Source organism: Oncorhynchus nerka, linkage group LG24 (genome assembly GCF_034236695.1).
Source record: "Oncorhynchus nerka isolate Pitt River linkage group LG24, Oner_Uvic_2.0, whole genome shotgun sequence".
NCBI classification, from domain to species: Eukaryota; Metazoa; Chordata; class Actinopteri; order Salmoniformes; family Salmonidae; genus Oncorhynchus; species Oncorhynchus nerka.
In genome coordinates this window covers 89,066,081-89,083,972 of record NC_088419.1, presented here as the reverse complement: position 1 = coordinate 89,083,972, position 17,892 = coordinate 89,066,081, and the positions used below count along the sequence as shown (strand labels likewise).

General features: G+C 45.8%; 1 protein-coding gene across 2 annotated transcripts in view; it reads right to left on the bottom strand.

The window, feature by feature from the left end:
- Window positions 1-3,907: 3,907 nt before the first annotated feature.
- The window catches only part of gtpbp3 (GTP binding protein 3, mitochondrial), a 35,798-nt gene continuing 21,813 nt past the window's right edge, over window positions 3,908-17,892 (bottom strand). For both annotated transcript variants that reach the window (XM_029651042.2, XM_029651043.2), the window contains exons 6-9: window positions 14,112-14,255; window positions 9,173-9,338; window positions 5,039-5,353; window positions 3,908-4,558 (exon numbers count right to left, since the gene is read on the bottom strand). In XM_029651042.2, the coding sequence (XP_029506902.1) occupies window positions 4,327-4,558; window positions 5,039-5,353; window positions 9,173-9,338; window positions 14,112-14,255 (857 nt within the window). In that variant the 3' untranslated portion in view covers window positions 3,908-4,326. The remainder of the gene's footprint in view (window positions 4,559-5,038; window positions 5,354-9,172; window positions 9,339-14,111; window positions 14,256-17,892) is intronic.

The window sequence follows — 17,892 nt, the reverse complement described above, 5'->3', positions numbered from 1 at the left end:
TGACAGAGAGACTGTGTGACAGAGAGACTGTGTGACAGAGAGACTGTGTGACAGAGAGACTGTGTGACAGAGAGACGGTGTGACAGAGAGACTGTGTGACAGAGAGACTGTGTGAGAGAGAGACGGTGTGACAGAGAGACTGTGTGACAGAGAGACTGTGTGACAGAGAGACTGTGTGACAGAGAGACTGTGTGACAGAGAGACTGTGTGAGAGAGAGACTGTGTGACAGAGAGACTGTGTGAGAGAGAGACTGTGTGACAGAGAGACTGTGTGACAGAGAGACTGTGTGACAGAGAGACTGTGTGACAGAGAGACTGTGTGACAGAGAGACTGTGTGACAGAGAGACGGTGTGACAGAGAGACTGTGTGACAGAGAGACTGTGTGACAGAGAGACGGTGTGACAGAGAGACGGTGTGAGAGAGACTGTGTGACAGAGAGACTGTGTGAGAGAGAGACTGTGTGAGAGAGAGACGGTGTGACAGAGAGACTGTGTGACAGAGAGACTGTGTGACAGAGAGACTGTGTGAGAGAGAGACGGTGTGACAGAGAGACTGTGTGAGAGAGAGACTGTGTGACAGAGAGACTGTGTGACAGAGAGACTGTGTGACAGAGAGACTGTGTGACAGAGAGACTGTGTGACAGAGAGACTGTGTGACAGAGAGACTGTGTGACAGAGAGACTGTGTGACAGAGAGACGGTGTGAGAGAGACTGTGTGACAGAGAGACTGTGTGAGAGAGAGACTGTGTGAGAGAGAGACGGTGTGACAGAGAGACGGTGTGAGAGAGAGACGGTGTGACAGAGAGACTGTGTGACAGAGAGACTGTGTGACAGAGAGACGGTGTGACAGAGAGACTGTGTGACAGAGAGACTGTGTGACAGAGAGACTGTGTGACAGAGAGACTGTGTGACAGAGAGACTGTGTGAGAGAGAGACGGTGTGACAGAGAGACTGTGTGACAGAGAGACTGTGTGACAGAGAGACGGTGTGACAGAGAGACTGTGTGACAGAGAGACTGTGTGACAGAGACTGTGTGACAGAGAGACTGTGTGACAGAGAGACTGTGTGACAGAGAGACTGTGTGACAGAGAGACGGTGTGACAGAGAGACTGTGTGACAGAGAGACTGTGTGACAGAGAGACGGTGTGACAGACTGTGTGACAGACTGATGTGACAGAGAGAGACTGTGTGAGAGAGACTGTGTGACAGAGCCTCTGTTGACAGAGAACAGAGATGTGCCTACAAAGTCTCTTGTGACAGAACAGAGTGTGACATCAAACTGTCTCTTTCCCACAGAGAGATGATGTGTGAGAAACTGTCTGACAGAACAGAGACTGTGTGACAGAACTGACTGTTTCCCACAGAACAGAGATGATCGTGTGAAACTGTCTCTGTGTGACAGAGAACAGAGATGACTGTGTGACAGAACTGTCTCTGACAGAGAACTGTGTGACAGAGAACTGTCTGACAGAACAGACGGTGTGACAGAAACTGTGACAAAACAGAGATGTGTGACAGAAACTGTCTGACAGAGATGATCGTGTGAAGAGACTGTCTCTTTCCCACAAAACAGAGATGATCGACTGTGTCTCTTTCCCACAGAACTGTGTGAGAGATGATCGGTGTGACAGAAACTGTCTCTTTCCCACAGAACAGAGATGATCTGTGTGACAGAACTGTGTCTTTCAGAACAGAGATGTGACAAACTGTCTGTGTGACAGAGAGACTGTGTGACAGAGAGATGTTCGGTGTGACAGAAACTGTGTGACAGAGAGACTGTGTGAACAGAGATGTGACAGAAACTGTGTGACAGAGAGACTGTGTGACAGAACAGAGATGATGACAAACTGTCTGTTTGACAGAGAGACTGTGTGACAGAGACTGACTGTGTGAACAGAGATGACGGTGTGACAGAAACTGTCTGACAGAGAGACTGTGTGAGAGAGAGATCGGTGTGACAGAACTGTGTGACAGAGAACTGTGTGACAGAGAGAACAGAGATGACTGTGTGACAGAAACTGTGTGACAGAGAGACTGTTGAGAGAGAACTGTGTGACAGAGATGACTGTGTGACAGAACTGTCTGACAGAGAGACTGTGTGACAGAAACTGACGGTGTGACAGAGAGACTGTGTGACAGAAACTGTCTGACAGAGAGACTGTGTGAAGAGAGATGTGTGACCAAACTGTGTGACAAAACAGAGATGTGACAGAGAGACGGTGTTTCCCAGAGAACAGACGGTGTGAGAAACTGTCGGTGTGACAGAGAGACTGTGTGACAGAGAGTCTGTGTGACAGAGAACAGGTGACAGAGAGAAACTGTCTGACAGAGAGACTGTGTGACAGAAACTGTCTGACAGAACAGTGTGACAGAGACTGTCTGTGTGAGAACAGAGATGGTGTGACAGAACTGTCTGTTTGACAGAGAACAGAGATGTGCGTGTACGGCAAACTGCCTTTGACCAGACCTGGGTGAGAAGGAATAAACTGTCTCAGAGAGACGATCGCCCAAACTGTCTCTTTCCCATAGAACAGAGATGATCGCCTACCAAACTGTCTCTTTCCCACAGAACAGAGATGATCGGCTACCAAACTGTCTCTTTCCCACAGAACAGAGATGATTGCCTATCAAACTGTCTCTTTCCCACAGAACAGAGATGATCGCCTACCAAACTGTCTCTTTCCCACAGAACAGAGATGATCGCCTACCAAACTGTCTCTTTCCCACAGAACAGAGATGATCGCCTACCAAACTGTCTCTTTCCCATAGAACAGAGATGATCGCCTACCAAACTGTCTCTTTCCCACAGAACAGAGATGATCGCCTACCAAACTGTCTCTTTCCCACAGAACAGAGATGATCGCCTACCAAACTGTCTCTTTCCCATAGAACAGAGATGATCGCCTACCAAACAGTCTCTTTCCCATAGAACAGAGATGTTCGCCTACCAAACTGTCTCTTTCCCACAGAACAGAGATGATCGGCTACCAAACTGTCTCTTTCCCACAGAACAGAGATGATCGCCTATCAAACTGTCTCTTTCCCACAGAACAGAGATGATCGCCTACCAAACTGTCTCTTTCCCACATAACAGAGATGATCGCCTACCAAACTGTCTCTTTCCCACAAAACAGAGATGATCGCCTACCAAACTCTCTTTTTCCCACAGAACAGAGATGATCGCCTACCAAACTGTCTCTTTCCCACAGAACAGAGATGATCGCCTACCAAACTGTCTCTTTCCCATAGAACAGAGATGATCGCCTACCAAACTGTCTCTTTCCCATAGAACAGAGATGATCGCCTACCAAACTGTCTCTTTCCCACAGAACAGAGATGATTGCCTACCAAACTGTCTCTTTCCCATAGAACAGAGATGATCGCCTACCAAACTGTCTCTTTCCCATAGAACAGAGATGATCGCCTACCAAACTGTCTCTTTCCCACAGAACAGAGATGATCGCCTACCAAACTGTCTCTTTCCCACATAACAGAGATGATCGCCTACCAAACTGTCTCTTTCCCACAGAATAGAGATGATCGCCTACCAAACTGTCTCTTTCCCACAGAACAGAGATGAACGCCTACCAAACCGTCTCTTTCCCACAGAACAGAGATGATCGCCTACCAAACCGTCTTTTTCCCACAGAACAGAGATGATCGCCTACCAAACCTTCTTTTTCCACAGAACAGAAATGATCGCCTACCAAACCTTCTTTTTCCCACAGAACACATAGATGATCGCCTACCAAACCTTCTTTTTCCCACAGAACAGAAATGATCGCCTGCCAAACCTTCTTTTTCCCACAGAACACAGAGATGATCGCCTACCAAACCTTCTTTTTCCCACAGAACACAGAGATGATCGCCTACCAAACCTTCTTTTTCCCACAGAACACAGAGATGATCGCCTACCAAACCATTTATTTCCCACTTAACACAGAGATGATCGCCTACCAAACCGTTTATTTCCCACAGAACGATGATGACTCAAACAGTGACTCAGTAGACAGTCACAGATGATATGCTAAGATGTTTACACTTCTTCAGTCTGGCTAGAGTTGAGATCCACCAGTTCAAATGATCAGGACAAACAATGAAATACACTAGTTACATTTTGGTATATTGCTAGAATAACTACACTTAAAGTCTGTGTTAGTGTTCCACCCTGTCACGTGATCTAGTGTGAGAGTCATGTGATCTAGTGTGAGAGTCACGTGATCTAGTGTGAGAGTCATGTGATCTAGTGTGAGAGTCATGTGATCTAGTGTGCGAGTCATGTGATCTAGTGTCCTTTCTGCATGAGATGTATCCACGTTCAACCATTTATTTCCCTATACAGAAGTCTCTGAATATGATGTCCAGGATCTCCTCGGCTCCGACCCGTCCTGTAATGCGTCCCAGGTGGGTGAGGGCGAGGCGGACCCCCTCTGCGGCCAGGGCCAGGTCTTGGTCTCTGTACTGGTGGTACTGGTTCAGGGCCTGGACACTCTGCTGGAGGTGGGCTCTGTGACGGGCCTGGGTCAGACTGGGAGCTCCGCTCAGAGGGTCACCACACCTGGATGAAGCAGATGTGTTATAACTGATGTACTGTATGTAGGTGAGCCGGCCGGCGCTGCCAAATGTTTCAAAATAATGGGGTGTTTGATCTTCAGTCTGGGAGATGCTATCAGCGTTACTTTCTTCAAAGACTCAGGATGTATCAAATCTAATCAGAGTTTATTCCTCATTTCCACAGGATACGGCGGGCTGTAAACGACACAATGAAACTCCTACCGTAGGGTAAGCACAGGGTGTTATGACTCATGTTATGACAAGTCATGCATGATATTATCAAAAGCTTAGGGACCAATCCTAACTTACTTGCGATATCAAAGTGTTACCTAAGTTTGATTTCGAATTAATTGCACAATGAATCTATCAATCAGAGTTAGGATTCCGCCCATGGTGAATACCTGATATACAGGAAAAACATTTTTTTTTAAACCTACGTAGAAGCATACAGTAACATGAACACAGAACTGTACTCTATACTTACAGAGTCTTGACCCTGCTCTGCAGCACAGTGAGGAAATCCTCCAGTCCTGTACTGGTAGAGCAGGACAGAAAACATGCAGGAGGGAGACCCGGTCTCTCTCTCAGCTCTCCCTCTGTTCTTTCCCTCTGCCCCTCAGGTACCAGATCACTCTTGTTGAGCACCAGCAGGACCCTGTCTGAGGCAGCCTTCATGCCGGCCTCAGGGCTGGGCAGCACAGTGCTGAGGTGCTCCTGGAGGAAGGCTGCTACTACCTGAGGGTCTGGGGGTAGCTGGGTGGAGTCCACCACTACTAGGGTCAGATCAGCCTGCTCCACCCTGAAGGGAAAATACGCAATCAAATAAAATGTTATTTGTCACATGCTTCGTAAACAACAACAAGACTAACATGCTGACTAGACCGGGCGCTCGAAGGCGTGCATCCACGTGCACATGTTGATTTTGTCCACACACACCAGACGCGATCAGGACACACAGGTTGACATATCAAAACGAACTCTGAACCAACTATATTAACTTGGGGACAGAACAAAAATCATTAAACATTCATGGCAATTTAGCTGGCTAGCTTACTGTTGCTAGCTAATTTGACCTGGGATATAAACATTGGGTTGTTATTTTACCTGAAATGCACAAGGTCCTCTACTCTGACAATTAATCCTCCTTCATTTGGGGCGGCAGCATAGCCTAGTGGTTAGAGCGTTGGACTAGTAACCGAAAGGTTGCAAGTTCACATCCCCGAGCTGACAAGGTACAAATCTAATATATAAAAATATAACACAAATAATAAATAATGGTATGAGTAACAATAATTTGACTATATACCAGTACTGAGTCAATTACACAAGGTAATTGAGGTAGATATATACACTACATGAACAAAAGTATGTGGACACCTGCTCATCAAACATCTCATTCCAAAATCAGTAACAGCCTCCACTCTTCTGGGAAGGCTTTCCACTAGATATTAGAACATTACTGCTATAACAGCCTCCACTCTTCTGGGAAGGCTTTCCACTAGATATTATAACAGCCTCCACTCTTCTGGGAAGGCTTTCCACTAGATGTAGGGACTTGCTTCCATTTAGATGTTGAAGCTTCCAGTCTGGGGTAGGGAAACAGTCCTGTATCTTAGCATCCGCTTCAGCGGACCACATCTGAATTGAACGTGTCACTGGTACTTCCTGTTTGAGTTTTTGCTTGTAAGCAGGAATCAGGATAGAGTTATGGTCAGATTGGAGGGTGAGGGAAAGCCTTGTATGCATTTCTGTGTATGGAGTAAAGGTGATATAGAGTTTTTTGGCCTCTAGTTGCACAGGTAACATGCTGGTAAAAATGAAGTGAAAGGAATTTCAGTTTCCCTGCATTAAAATCACCGGCCACAAGAAGTGTGTTTGCTTTTGGCCCTATACAGCTTGTAGAGCATCGGATTGTGGTGGTAAATAGACAACTAAGAAAAATTGTAAATAGAATACCTTATGATAAGCTGCAGGCCATACTAACTCAGGCGAGCAAAAACATGAGACTTCCTTAACATTAGAGATCACGCACCAGCTGTTGTTTTAAGAGACACCCCTCCCCTTCTCAGCTTACCAGAGGCTGCTGACCGGTCTTGACAATGGAAAAGCCAACAAGATGTATATTATCCATGTCCTTGTTCAGCCACGACTCCATGAAACATATTACAGATCTGTAGGTCCCGTTGATAGGATAATATCAAACAGAGCTTGTCCAGTTTATTCTCTAGTGACCGTACGTTCGGCAACAGGCGGTTTATTTGCACGCCGACGTAGTCTCGTCATGATGCCGGCTCCTCTGCCTCTTTTGAGCCATCACTTCCTCTTTTGAGTCCCCGGGATTAGGGTCTGGTCCAGAGTCAACAGAACGCCCAGAGTCAACAGAACGTCCAGAGTCAACAGAACGTCCAGAGTCAGCAGAACGTCCAGAGTTAAGCAGAACGTCCAGAGTTAACAGAACGTCCAGAGTTAACAGAACGTCCAGAGTTAACAGAACATCCAGAGTTAGCAGAACGTCCAGAATAGACAGAACGTCCAGAGTTAACAGAACGTCCAGAGTTAGCAGAACGTCCAGAGGTAGCAGAACGTCCAGAGGTAGCAGAACATCCAGAGTCAGCAGAACGTCCAGAGTTAGCAGAACGTCCAGAGTAGACAGAACGTCCAGAGTTAACAGAACGTCCAGAGTAAACAGAACGTCCAGAGTTAACAGAACGTCCAGAGTTAGCAGAACGTCCAGAGGTAGCAGAACGTCCAGAGTTAGCAGAACGTCCAGAGTAAACAGAACGTCCAGAATTAACAGAACGTCCAGAGTTAGCAGAACGTCCAGAGTAGCAGAACGTCCAGAGTTAGCAGAACGTCCAGAGGTAGCAGAACGTCCAGAGTTAGCAGAACGTCCAGAGTAGACAGAACGTCCAGAGTTAACAGAACGTCCAGAGTTAGCAGAACGTCCAGAGTAGACAGAACGTCCAGAGTTAGCAGAACGTCCAGAGTTGACAGAACGTCCAGAGTTAGCAGAACATCCAGAGTAGACAGAACGTCCAGAGTAAACAGAACGTCCAGAGTTAGCAGAACGTCCAGAGTAAACAGAACGTCCAGAGTAAACAGAACGTCCAGAGTAAACAGAACGTCCAGAGTAAACAGAACGTCCAGAGTTAGCAGAACGTCCAGAGTTAGCAGAACGTCCAGAGTTAGCAGAACGTCCAGAGCTGCCGACCCGTTGAAGTACAAACTGCCATTCAAATGGAGGTTAGTGATCACTGTTCTGATCTCCAGAAGGTCATAGGAAATGATTGCGGAGACATTGTGTAAAAAAAAAATCATTTTTTAAGATCAGTGTAAAAAAAACACTAAATGGCAGAACTGGTCTGGAGTCTGTAAATGTGTTGCTATCCACTGCAGTCCCACTTCATAATCCCCCAGAGTAGAATAGAATTGCGTAGCATTGTCCATTTTTATTGTCCATTTTTGTTGAAACAAAAAAGCATAGGTAGGGAATCTAGAGACAGTCACATAATTAATTGTATCTCTGTGGGGACCCCCTCCCCAGGGACTCTCCCCTGCCCCCAGGGACTAGCAGCAGCAGAAGCAGCAGGATGCTTATTCTGACTACTTCCTTCCTGCCCCCCCCCCCCCCAGGTCATGAGCCCTGGATCCCCTGACAGACATACAGAAAGTACCTTTAAGCACAAGAACTGCCTGCACTTCCTACCGGGCCAACTCTCCCCTCGATCCCTCCCCTCTCTCTCCCCTCTCCCTCTCATCAGTCTGGCCAAGTCTGTGGAGGGTGTGTGTGTGTGTGTGTATATGTGTATGTGTGTGTTGTGTGTGTGTGTGTGTGTGTGTGTGTGTGTGTGTGTGTGTGTGTGTGTGTATGTGTGTGTGTGTGTGTGTGTGTGTGTATATTCAGGGAGGAGTATATACATTTATGCTGCTGCTATTCTACACTGGTGTAAACAATGGAGGCAGCCGCCAGTGCTCCGGTATGTATGTATTTGACTCTGTCACTGTGCGTCTGTGTGTGTGTATGTGTGTGTGTGTGTGTGTGTGTGTATGTGTGTGTGTGTGTATGTGCGTGTGTGTGTGTGCGTCTGTGTGTGTGTGTGTGTGTGTGTGTGTGTGTGTGTGTGTGTGTGTGTGTGTGTGTGTGTCACCCTCTGTATGGTAAATATTAATGTGTATAGTGGCACATCCTCCCACCTCCTGAGTGTGTTTACGTCTGGTATTTATATCCATACATTCTCTTTACACTGAGGAACTGGAGCTGAAGCCAAAATACAACATAAGGAAAAAGCCTTGAATTATTTCTTCCTTTTTTTTTGTTTTCGAGGATTTTCATGTATCTTGTTCATATTGTTCATATTGTTCGTAGACAACACTAGACTTTGTTCTGTACAGAAGTCACAATTCACAGGAAGAGACTCCCAATAATTCTCCTTTGGGTTTAAGGTCTTTCCATATCCTAGTCCTGATGATAAGAATTAGTGTATTCATTTTAGGTGAACTGCAAAACAAAGATATTCAACTAGTTGAAATGGAACATGCATTTGGACCATAATGCTTTGTACCATATACAGTATGTGGTGTGGTGTATACATGTTGATATTGATTGATAAGCACCTACCTCTGGCGGGCTCTACGGACCCCCTCTCTCTCCACGCTGTCCGAGGAGTCTCTGAGCCCTGCGGTGTCACTCAGGAGGACAGGGAAGCCCCCAATGTCCAGAGAGGTTTCCACAATGTCCCTGGTGGTGCCCGCGATGGGGGACACGATGGCTGCTGGACGCTGGCCTGGACAGAGGAATGGAGAGAAAGATGGAGATAGAGAGATGGACAGAAATTGGGATAGAGAGATGGAGACAGACAGACAGACAGACAGGCAGACAGACAGACAGACAGGGAGGGAGGGAGGGAGGGAGAACGAGAGAGAGGAATTGGGATAGAGATGAGAGAAAGAGAGAGAGCGCGAGAGAGCGCGAGAGAGAGAGAGAGAGAGAGAGAGAGCGAGAGAGAGAGAGACGGGGGGGAGAGAGAGAGAGAGAGAGAGAGAGAGAGAGAGAGGCAGACAGACATTATTTTTTCCCCATATATCTTCTCTTCTATTTAAACCTCTACAACTATATACACTGCTCAAAAAAATAAATGGAACACTAAAATAACACATCCTAGATCTGAATGAATGAAATGTTTTTATTAAATACTTTTTTCTTTACATAGTTGAATGTGCTGACAACAAAATCACACAAAAATTATCAATGGAAATCAAATTTATCAACCCATGGAGGTCTGGATTTGGAGTCACTCAAAATTAAAGTGGAAAACCACACTACAGGCTGATCCAACTTTGATGTAATGTCCTTAAAACAAGTCAAAATGAGGCTCAGTAGTGTGTGTGGCCTCCACGTGCCTGTATGACCTCCCTACAACGCCTGGGCATGCTCCTGATGAGGCCAACTCCTGGACAGTCTGTGGTGCAACTGGTGTTGGTGGATGGAGCGAGACATGATGTCCCAGATGTGCTCAATTGGATTCAGGTCTGGGGAACGGGCGTGCCAGTCCATAGCATCAATGCCTTCCTCTTGCAGGAACTGCTGACACACTCCAGCCACATGAGGTCTAGCATTGTCTTGCATTAGGAGGAACCCAGGGCCAACCACACCAGCATATGGTCTCACAAGGGGTCTGAGGATCTCATCTCGGTACCTAATGGCAGTCAGGCTACCTCTGGCGAGCACATGGAGGGCTGTGCGGCCCCCCAAAGAAATGCCACCCCACACCATGACTGACACATCGCCAAACCGGTCATGCTGGAGGATGTTGCAGGCAGCAGAACGTTCTCCACGGCATCTCCAGACTCTGTCACGTCTGTCACGTGCTCAGTGTGAACCTGCTTTCATCTGTGAAGAGCACAGGGCACCAGTGGCGAATTTGCCAATCTTGGTGTTCTCTGGCAAATGCCAAACGTCCTGCATGGTGTTGGGCTGTAAGCACAACCCCCACCTGTGGACGTCGGGCCCTCATACCACCCTCATGGAGTCTGTTTCTGACCGTTTGAACAGACACATGCACATTTGTGGCCTGCTGGATGTCATTTTGCAGGGCTCTGGCAGTGCTCCTCCTGCTGGGTTGTTGCCCTCCTACGGCCTCCTCCACGTCTCCTGATGTACTGGCCTGTCTCCTGGTAGCGCCTCCATGCTCTGGACACTACGCTGACAGACACAGCAAACCTTCTTGCCACAGCTCGAATTGATGTGCCATGCTGGATGAGCTGCACTACCTGAGCTACTTGTGTGGGTTGTAGACTCTGTCTCATGCTACCACTAGAGTGAAAGCACCGGCAGCATTCAAAAGTGACCAAAACATCAGCCAGGAAGCATAGGAACTGAGAAGTGGTCTGTGGTTATCACCTGCAGAACCACTCCTTTATTGGGGGTGTCTTGCTAATTGCCTATAATTTCCACCTGCTGTCTATTCCATTTGCACAACAGCATGTGAAATGTCTTGTCAATCAGTGTTGCTTCCTAAGTGGACAGTTTGATTTCACAGAAGTGTGATTGACTTGGAGTTACATTGTGTTGTTTAAGTGTTCCCTTTATTTTTTTTGAGCAGTGTATATTCATGGGAAATACTAACTATCGAAGTGTCCTATTCTTGGTTATTTGGAATCAAAATAAGATCCTCGACAAACTCATCAATCTTCTCCTGCCATGGGATATTTTCATCCAGAACCACGCCTCTGTTCAGTGGAACTACGTACATAGAGCAAAGTGCTGTACGGTAGGATCCCTCCCTCCCTCCCCACTGCCCAGCCAAACGACTGACAGCCCATTACTCTGTGTTAAGAGCTGTGGCCGGGAGTCGGGCCCTGGGAAAGACCAAGCTCAATAGGAAACAATAACAGGATTTTATCTGGAGTCTGATAAACACGTGTATTATTCTGATAGGAAGCCCTGTGGCGCAGCAGCCAAACAGCCGTTCCACATGGTTTATACGGAGCCTTGCTTTATGGCACAGGATGTCATATCTCAAACTCGCGAGCACATGACTGATAAACAAAAAACAGGTTCATTAGAAACAGATTCATTAGAAACAGATTGTCACGACTTCCGCCGAAGTCCCTCTCCTTGTTCGGTCGACGTCACCGGCCTTCTAGCCATCGCCGATCCACTTTTCATTTTCATTTTGTTTTGTCTTTATTTAACCCTCTGTTTTCCCCGTGGTTTTTGTGCGTGATTGTTTTATTTGTTCGGTCCGTTATTGTGGGCTCAGTATTACGACATGTTATTTGGAATATTTGAGTAAAGTTACTTGTGTTACTCATCTGTGCTGTCCTGCGCCTGACTCCTCTGCACCAGCTACTCTCAGAACATTACACACAGATTCATTAGAAACAGGTTCATTAGAAACAGGTTCATTAGAAACAGGTTCATTAAAAACAGGTTCATTAGAAACAGGTTCATTAAAAACAGGTAAATTAGAAACAGATTCATTAGAAACAGGTGGGTGTGTATTGGGTGTGTATCGGGTGTGTGTGTTAGGTGTGCATTAGGTGTGTAGTAGGTATGTATTGGGTGTGTATTAGGTGTGTATCGGGCATGTATTAAGTGTGTTGGGTGTGTATCGGATGTGTATCTGGAGTCTACCAGGGGTGCGTCAGGTGTGTATCGGGTGTGTATTGGAGTGTATTCGGCGTGTATTAGGTGCCGGGTGAGCATCGGGTGTGTATTGGGTGTGTGTGTGTTAGGTGTGTATTTGGTGTGTACTGTGTGCCGGGTGAGCATTGGGCGTGTGTTGGGTGTGTATTGGGTGTGTGTTGGGTGTGTATTAGGTGTGTATTGGGTGTGTATTGGGTGTATATTGGGTGTGTATTAGGTGTGTATTGGGTGTGTGTTGGGTGTGTATTGGGTGTGTGTTGGGTGTGTATTAGGTGTGTATTGGGTGTATATTGGGTGTGTATTGGGTGTGTATTAGGTGTGTATTGGGTGTGTACTAGGGGTGTATTGTGTGCCGGGTGAGCATTGGGTGTGTATTAGGTGTGTATTGGGTGTATATTGGGTGTGTATTGGGTGTGTATTGGGTGTGTGTTGGGTGTGTATTAGGTGTGTATTGGGTGTGTATTGGGTGTGTATTGGGTGTATATTGGGTGTATATTGGGTGTGTATTGGGTGTGTATTAGGTGTGTATTGGGTGTGTATTGGGCATGTATTGGGTGTGTATTTGACATGTATTAGGTGTGTATTGGGTGTGTACTAGGGGTGTATTGTGTGCCGGGTGAGCATTGGGTGTGTATTAGGTGTGTATTGGGTGTATATTGGGTGTGTATTGGGTGTGTATTAGGTGTGTATTGGGTGTGTGTTGGGTGTGTATTGGGTGTGTGTTGGGTGTGTATTAGGTGTGTATTGGGTGTGTATTGGGTGTATATTGGGTGTGTATTGGGTGTGTATTAGGTGTGTATTGGGTGTGTATTGGGCATGTATTGGGTGTGTATTTGACATGTATTAGGTGTGTATTGGGTGTGTACTAGGGGTGTATTGTGTGCCGGGTGAGCATTGGGTGTGTATTAGGTGTGTATTGGGTGTATATTGGGTGTGTATTGGGTGTGTATTGGGTGTGTGTTGGGTGTGTATTAGGTGTGTATTGGGTGTGTATTGGGTGTATATTGGGTGTATATTGGGTGTGTATTAGGTGTGTATTGGGTGTGTATTGGGCATGTATTGGGTGTGTATTTGACATGTATTAGGTGTGTATTGGGTGTGTACTAGGGGTGTATTGTGTGCCGGGTGAGCATTGGGTGTGTATTAGGTGTGTATTGGGTGTATATTGGGTGTGTATTGGGTGTGTATTGGGTGTGTATTGGAGTGTATTCGGCGTGTATTAGGTGCCGGGTGAGCATCGGGTGTGTATTGGGTGTGTGTGTGTTAGGTGTGTATTTGGTGTGTACTGTGTGCCGGGTGAGCATTGGGCGTGTATTAGGTGTGTATTGGGTGTGTATTGGGCATGTATTGGGTGTGTATTTGACATGTATTAGGTGTGTATTGGGTGTGTACTAGGGTGTATTGTGTGCCGGGTGAGCATTGGGTGTGTATTAGGTGTGTATTGGGTGTATATTGGGTGTGTATTGGGTGTGTATTGGGTGTGTATTGGGTGTGTGTTGGGTGTGTATTAGGTGTGTATTGGGTGTGTATTGGGTGTATATTGGGTGTGTATTGGGTGTATATTGGGTGTATATTGGGTGTGTATTGGGTGTGTATTAGGTGTGTATTGGGTGTGTATTGGGCATGTATTGGGTGTGTATTTGACATGTATTAGGTGTGTATTGGGTGTGTACTAGGGGTGTATTGTGTGCCGGGTGAGCATTGGGTGTGTATTGGGTGTGTATTGGGTGTGTGTTGGGTGTGTATTAGGTGTGTATTAGGTGTGTATTGGGTGTGCGTTTCACTTGTTTATGCAGTCATAAAAAAAGCATATTTAGGTGTATGACTGAGTGCACTGGTCATGGCTGTCCATAGAAATGAGGACTCGCTCTGCAATGTGTCATACTTCGTGTGTGTGTGTTGTTCTTACAGAGCGTGTTGAGCAGACTGCTCTTCCCAGCATTGGTAGCTCCTGCTATCACCACCTGTACTCCGGTGCGCAGCCGCTCTCCTCTCCTCTCGTCCTTTAGGTGTCTCTCTATCTCTGTCTCCAGCTGGCGCACTGAACTGTCCACTGGGAAGGGGAGACGGGCAGGGACAGGACAACAGGGAGTCAAGTTCAATTTCATGTTTGCTTTCCAAATAACCAATGCCATGGAAACAGGAGAATGTCTCTCTGCTCTGTGACATGTGAAACTAAACAATTAATGTCAACAATATTGTGACATATTTATAATGTGTCTGATGTGAAACAACCTTTTTTAAATGCTGATTACATGAGATGAATGAATGTCACCCATCGTGTAGACCCCTGTCCACTTAACTATGAACCAGAGGTGGCTCTGACTTCTCCTCTGAAAGGAAAGGGCCCAATGGCGTGCCACCAAAACAAATGCCACGCAGCAAAGCATCTGTCCCTAAATCAAAAGATCAGAGGCTTCTGTTCTCTCAGCTGCCCCACCAGACTGCAGCAGGCGACGCTGAGGGGAATTTCCCTTCCCTCCGCTTCCTCTCACTCTCCCCCCACACCATGGGAAACACAGAAACACAGAGAGACAGAGAGAGAGGAGAGAGAGAGAGAAGGAGAGAGACAGAGAGAAGGAGAGGGAGGGGAGAGGAGAGAGACAATGGAAGACAGAGACAGAGGTGGTAGAGAGGAGAGAAGGAGAGAACCAGAGAGAGAGAGAGAGAGAGAGAGAGAGAGAGACAGAGAGAAGGAGAGGGAGAGAGAAGAGAGAGAGGGAAGGAGAGAGACAGAGAGAAGGAGAGGGAGGGGAGAGAGAGAGAAGAGAGAGAGGGAAGGAGAGAGACAGAGAGAATGAGAGGGAGGGGGAGAGGAGAGGAGAGAGACAGAGAGGTGGTAGAGAGAGAGAGACAGAGGTGGTAGAGAGAGAGATGAGAGAAGGAGAGAACCAGAGAGAGAGAGAGGGAAGGAGAGAGACAGAGAGAAGGAGAGGGAGGGGAGAGGAGAGAGACAATGGAAGACAGAGACAGAGGTGGTAGAGAGAGAGAGGAGAGAAGGAGAGAACCAGAGAGAGAGAGAGAGAGAGACAGAGAGGTGGTAGAGAGAGAGAGACAGAGAGGTGGTAGAGAGAGAGAGACAGAGGTGGTACAGAGAGAGAGGAGAGAAGGAGAGAACCAGAGAGAGAGAGAGAGAGAGAGAGAGAGAGACAGGTGGTAGAGAGAGAGAGGAGAGAAGGAGAGAACCAGAGAGAGCGAGAGATAGAGAGAGACAAAGAGGTGGTAGAGAGAGAGAGGAGAGAAGGAGAGAACCAGAGAGAGAGAGAGAGAGAGAGACAAAGAGGTGGTAGAGAGAGAGAGAGGAGAGAAGGAGAGAACCAGAGAGAGAGACAGAGGTGGTAGAGAGAGAGAGAGAAGGAGAGAACCAGAGAGAGAGAGAGAGAGACAAAGAGGTGGTAGAGAGAGAGAGGAGAGAAGGAGAGAACCAGAGAGAGAGAGAGAGAGAGAGAAAGAGGTGGTAGAGAGATAGAGACACAGAGAGAGAGAGAGAGACAGAGATAGATAGATAAATTGAGAGACAGAGAGACAGACAGAGAGAGAGAGACAGCAAGGTGGTAGAGAGAGAGAGACAGAGAGACGAAGAGGTGGTAGAGAGATAGAGACAGAGAGAGAGACAGAGAGAGAGATCGTTAGATTGAGAGACAGAGAGACAGACAGACAGAGAGAGAGAGACAGAGACACCACTGCCAGATCAACGTGTTTCTGAAGAAATTAACCGGCAATATTCATTCAGAAAAACAGCCCATTAAACTCTACAACATGAACCAATCGTACAGATGGGCTCCAAACAGTGCAGAGAAATTCATTGAAACTTTGAACTCAAATGAAATGATGAACTCTATACAGGTCTTCAATAACTCACAATACCAAAACAATAAAGAAGGTGTCAATTCAGCTACTGAAAACATCGACTGCCTATTCCAAAAAGAAGCATCAAAAGCAAATTTGAGAAAACCAAAGAAATGCAACATCAGAAACAAAAGAACTATGTTTCTGAAAAGTGGTTTGATAAATAATGTAAAACAACTAAGACAAATGTCAAATTAAAAACATTATCAGCTAAACAACCCAGAGCTCCGATATGAAGAAACTCTGAAACAGTAGAAACAAACACTGAAACGCAAGACATTTAATTATACCAACAAGACACTTGATGAAATTGAAAACGCAACTGACCAAAATCAGTTCTGGGACATGTGGAACAGTTTAAGCACGACAAAGCCACAATAATTAACCATAGAAGATGAAGGAATTTGAAAAACTTACTTTGATAATCTATACAAAAACATCCCACAAAAAGACTTACAACAGAACCAATTAGAAATTCAAGAAAAATGGAACATCCTTGAATCAATTATAAAACAACCAAAATCCATTACATTACCTAGTAACCCAACAAGAACTAAATGGAAAGCTCAAATCTATAAAATCTAAGAAGGCTTGTGGTCTAGGCAACATCAGAAATGAAATGCTGAAAAACAGCCCACCTGAGTTGCAAAATGCTGCGTTAAACGGTTCAACATGCTATTAACTTCTGACTGCTTTCCTGATGTCTGGAACCAGGGGCTCATCTTCCCTGATCCACAGAAGTGGAGACAATTCGGACCCCAATAATTACAAGGGAATTTGCGTAAACAGCAACTTGGGAAAGGTTTTCTGTAGCACTTAGAATTAAGGTGTAAGGTGTATGTAAACTTCCGACTTCATCTGTATGTACACAGAAAACATGTGTGCAATAAAAATCCCAAACCAAAGAACAGTATTCTTTTCACAACGTCGAGGTGTGAGACAAGGCTGCAGTTTGAGTCCAAATCTGTTCAACATTCATATCAATGAATAGCAGACATGTTGGACTATTCTCCAGCGCCAGGACTCACACTATTTGACACAGAGGTGAAATACCTGCTATATGCTGATGATTTGGTACTTCTATCACCAAACAAAGAAGGTCTTCAACAGAACCTTAACATTCTAGATCAATATTGCCATAATTGGGTCCTGGCAGTAAATTTCCCAAAAATGAAAATCATGATTTTCCCTTAAAAAAAGAACTGATTTCAGAAACACAAATATAAATTCACCCTGAACAACACCATAATTGAACACACAAAAAATGACTCATACCTTGGTCTCACCCTATCTGCATCGGGAAACTTTAATATGGCAGTGAATGCACTCAAAAAAAGCCCACAGAGCATTGTATGCAATAATAATGAAATTATTCAAAATCCCAGTTATAATTTGGACTAAAATATTTGACAGTGAAATCCAGCTCTTTACGGAAGTGAGGTTTGGGGGCGACTCAATAAACTGGACTTTAAAATGTGGAACAAACATCCAATTGAAGCCCTACATGCAGAATTCTGTCGGAAAATTCTACAAATCCAGAGAAATACAGCAACTAATGCAGGAAGGGCAGAATTGGGCCTCTTTCCAGTGAGATCATCAACATTTTGGCCACATCTAAATTCAAGTCTGCAACTTAAAGCACTTCAAACTCAAGAGCTGAGCCCATAAAGCCCTCTCAGTCAGCTGGTGTTGGACCTCACCAACCAAGCTGACACCAGCACTGCTTCAAAAGAAATAATTCCAATAAACAAAATCATGAACCAATCAAAGGACTCATATATACAGCATTGGAAAAACAAAACAAAATCCCAAAGCCGACTAAATTGCTTTCTGGCCCTAAA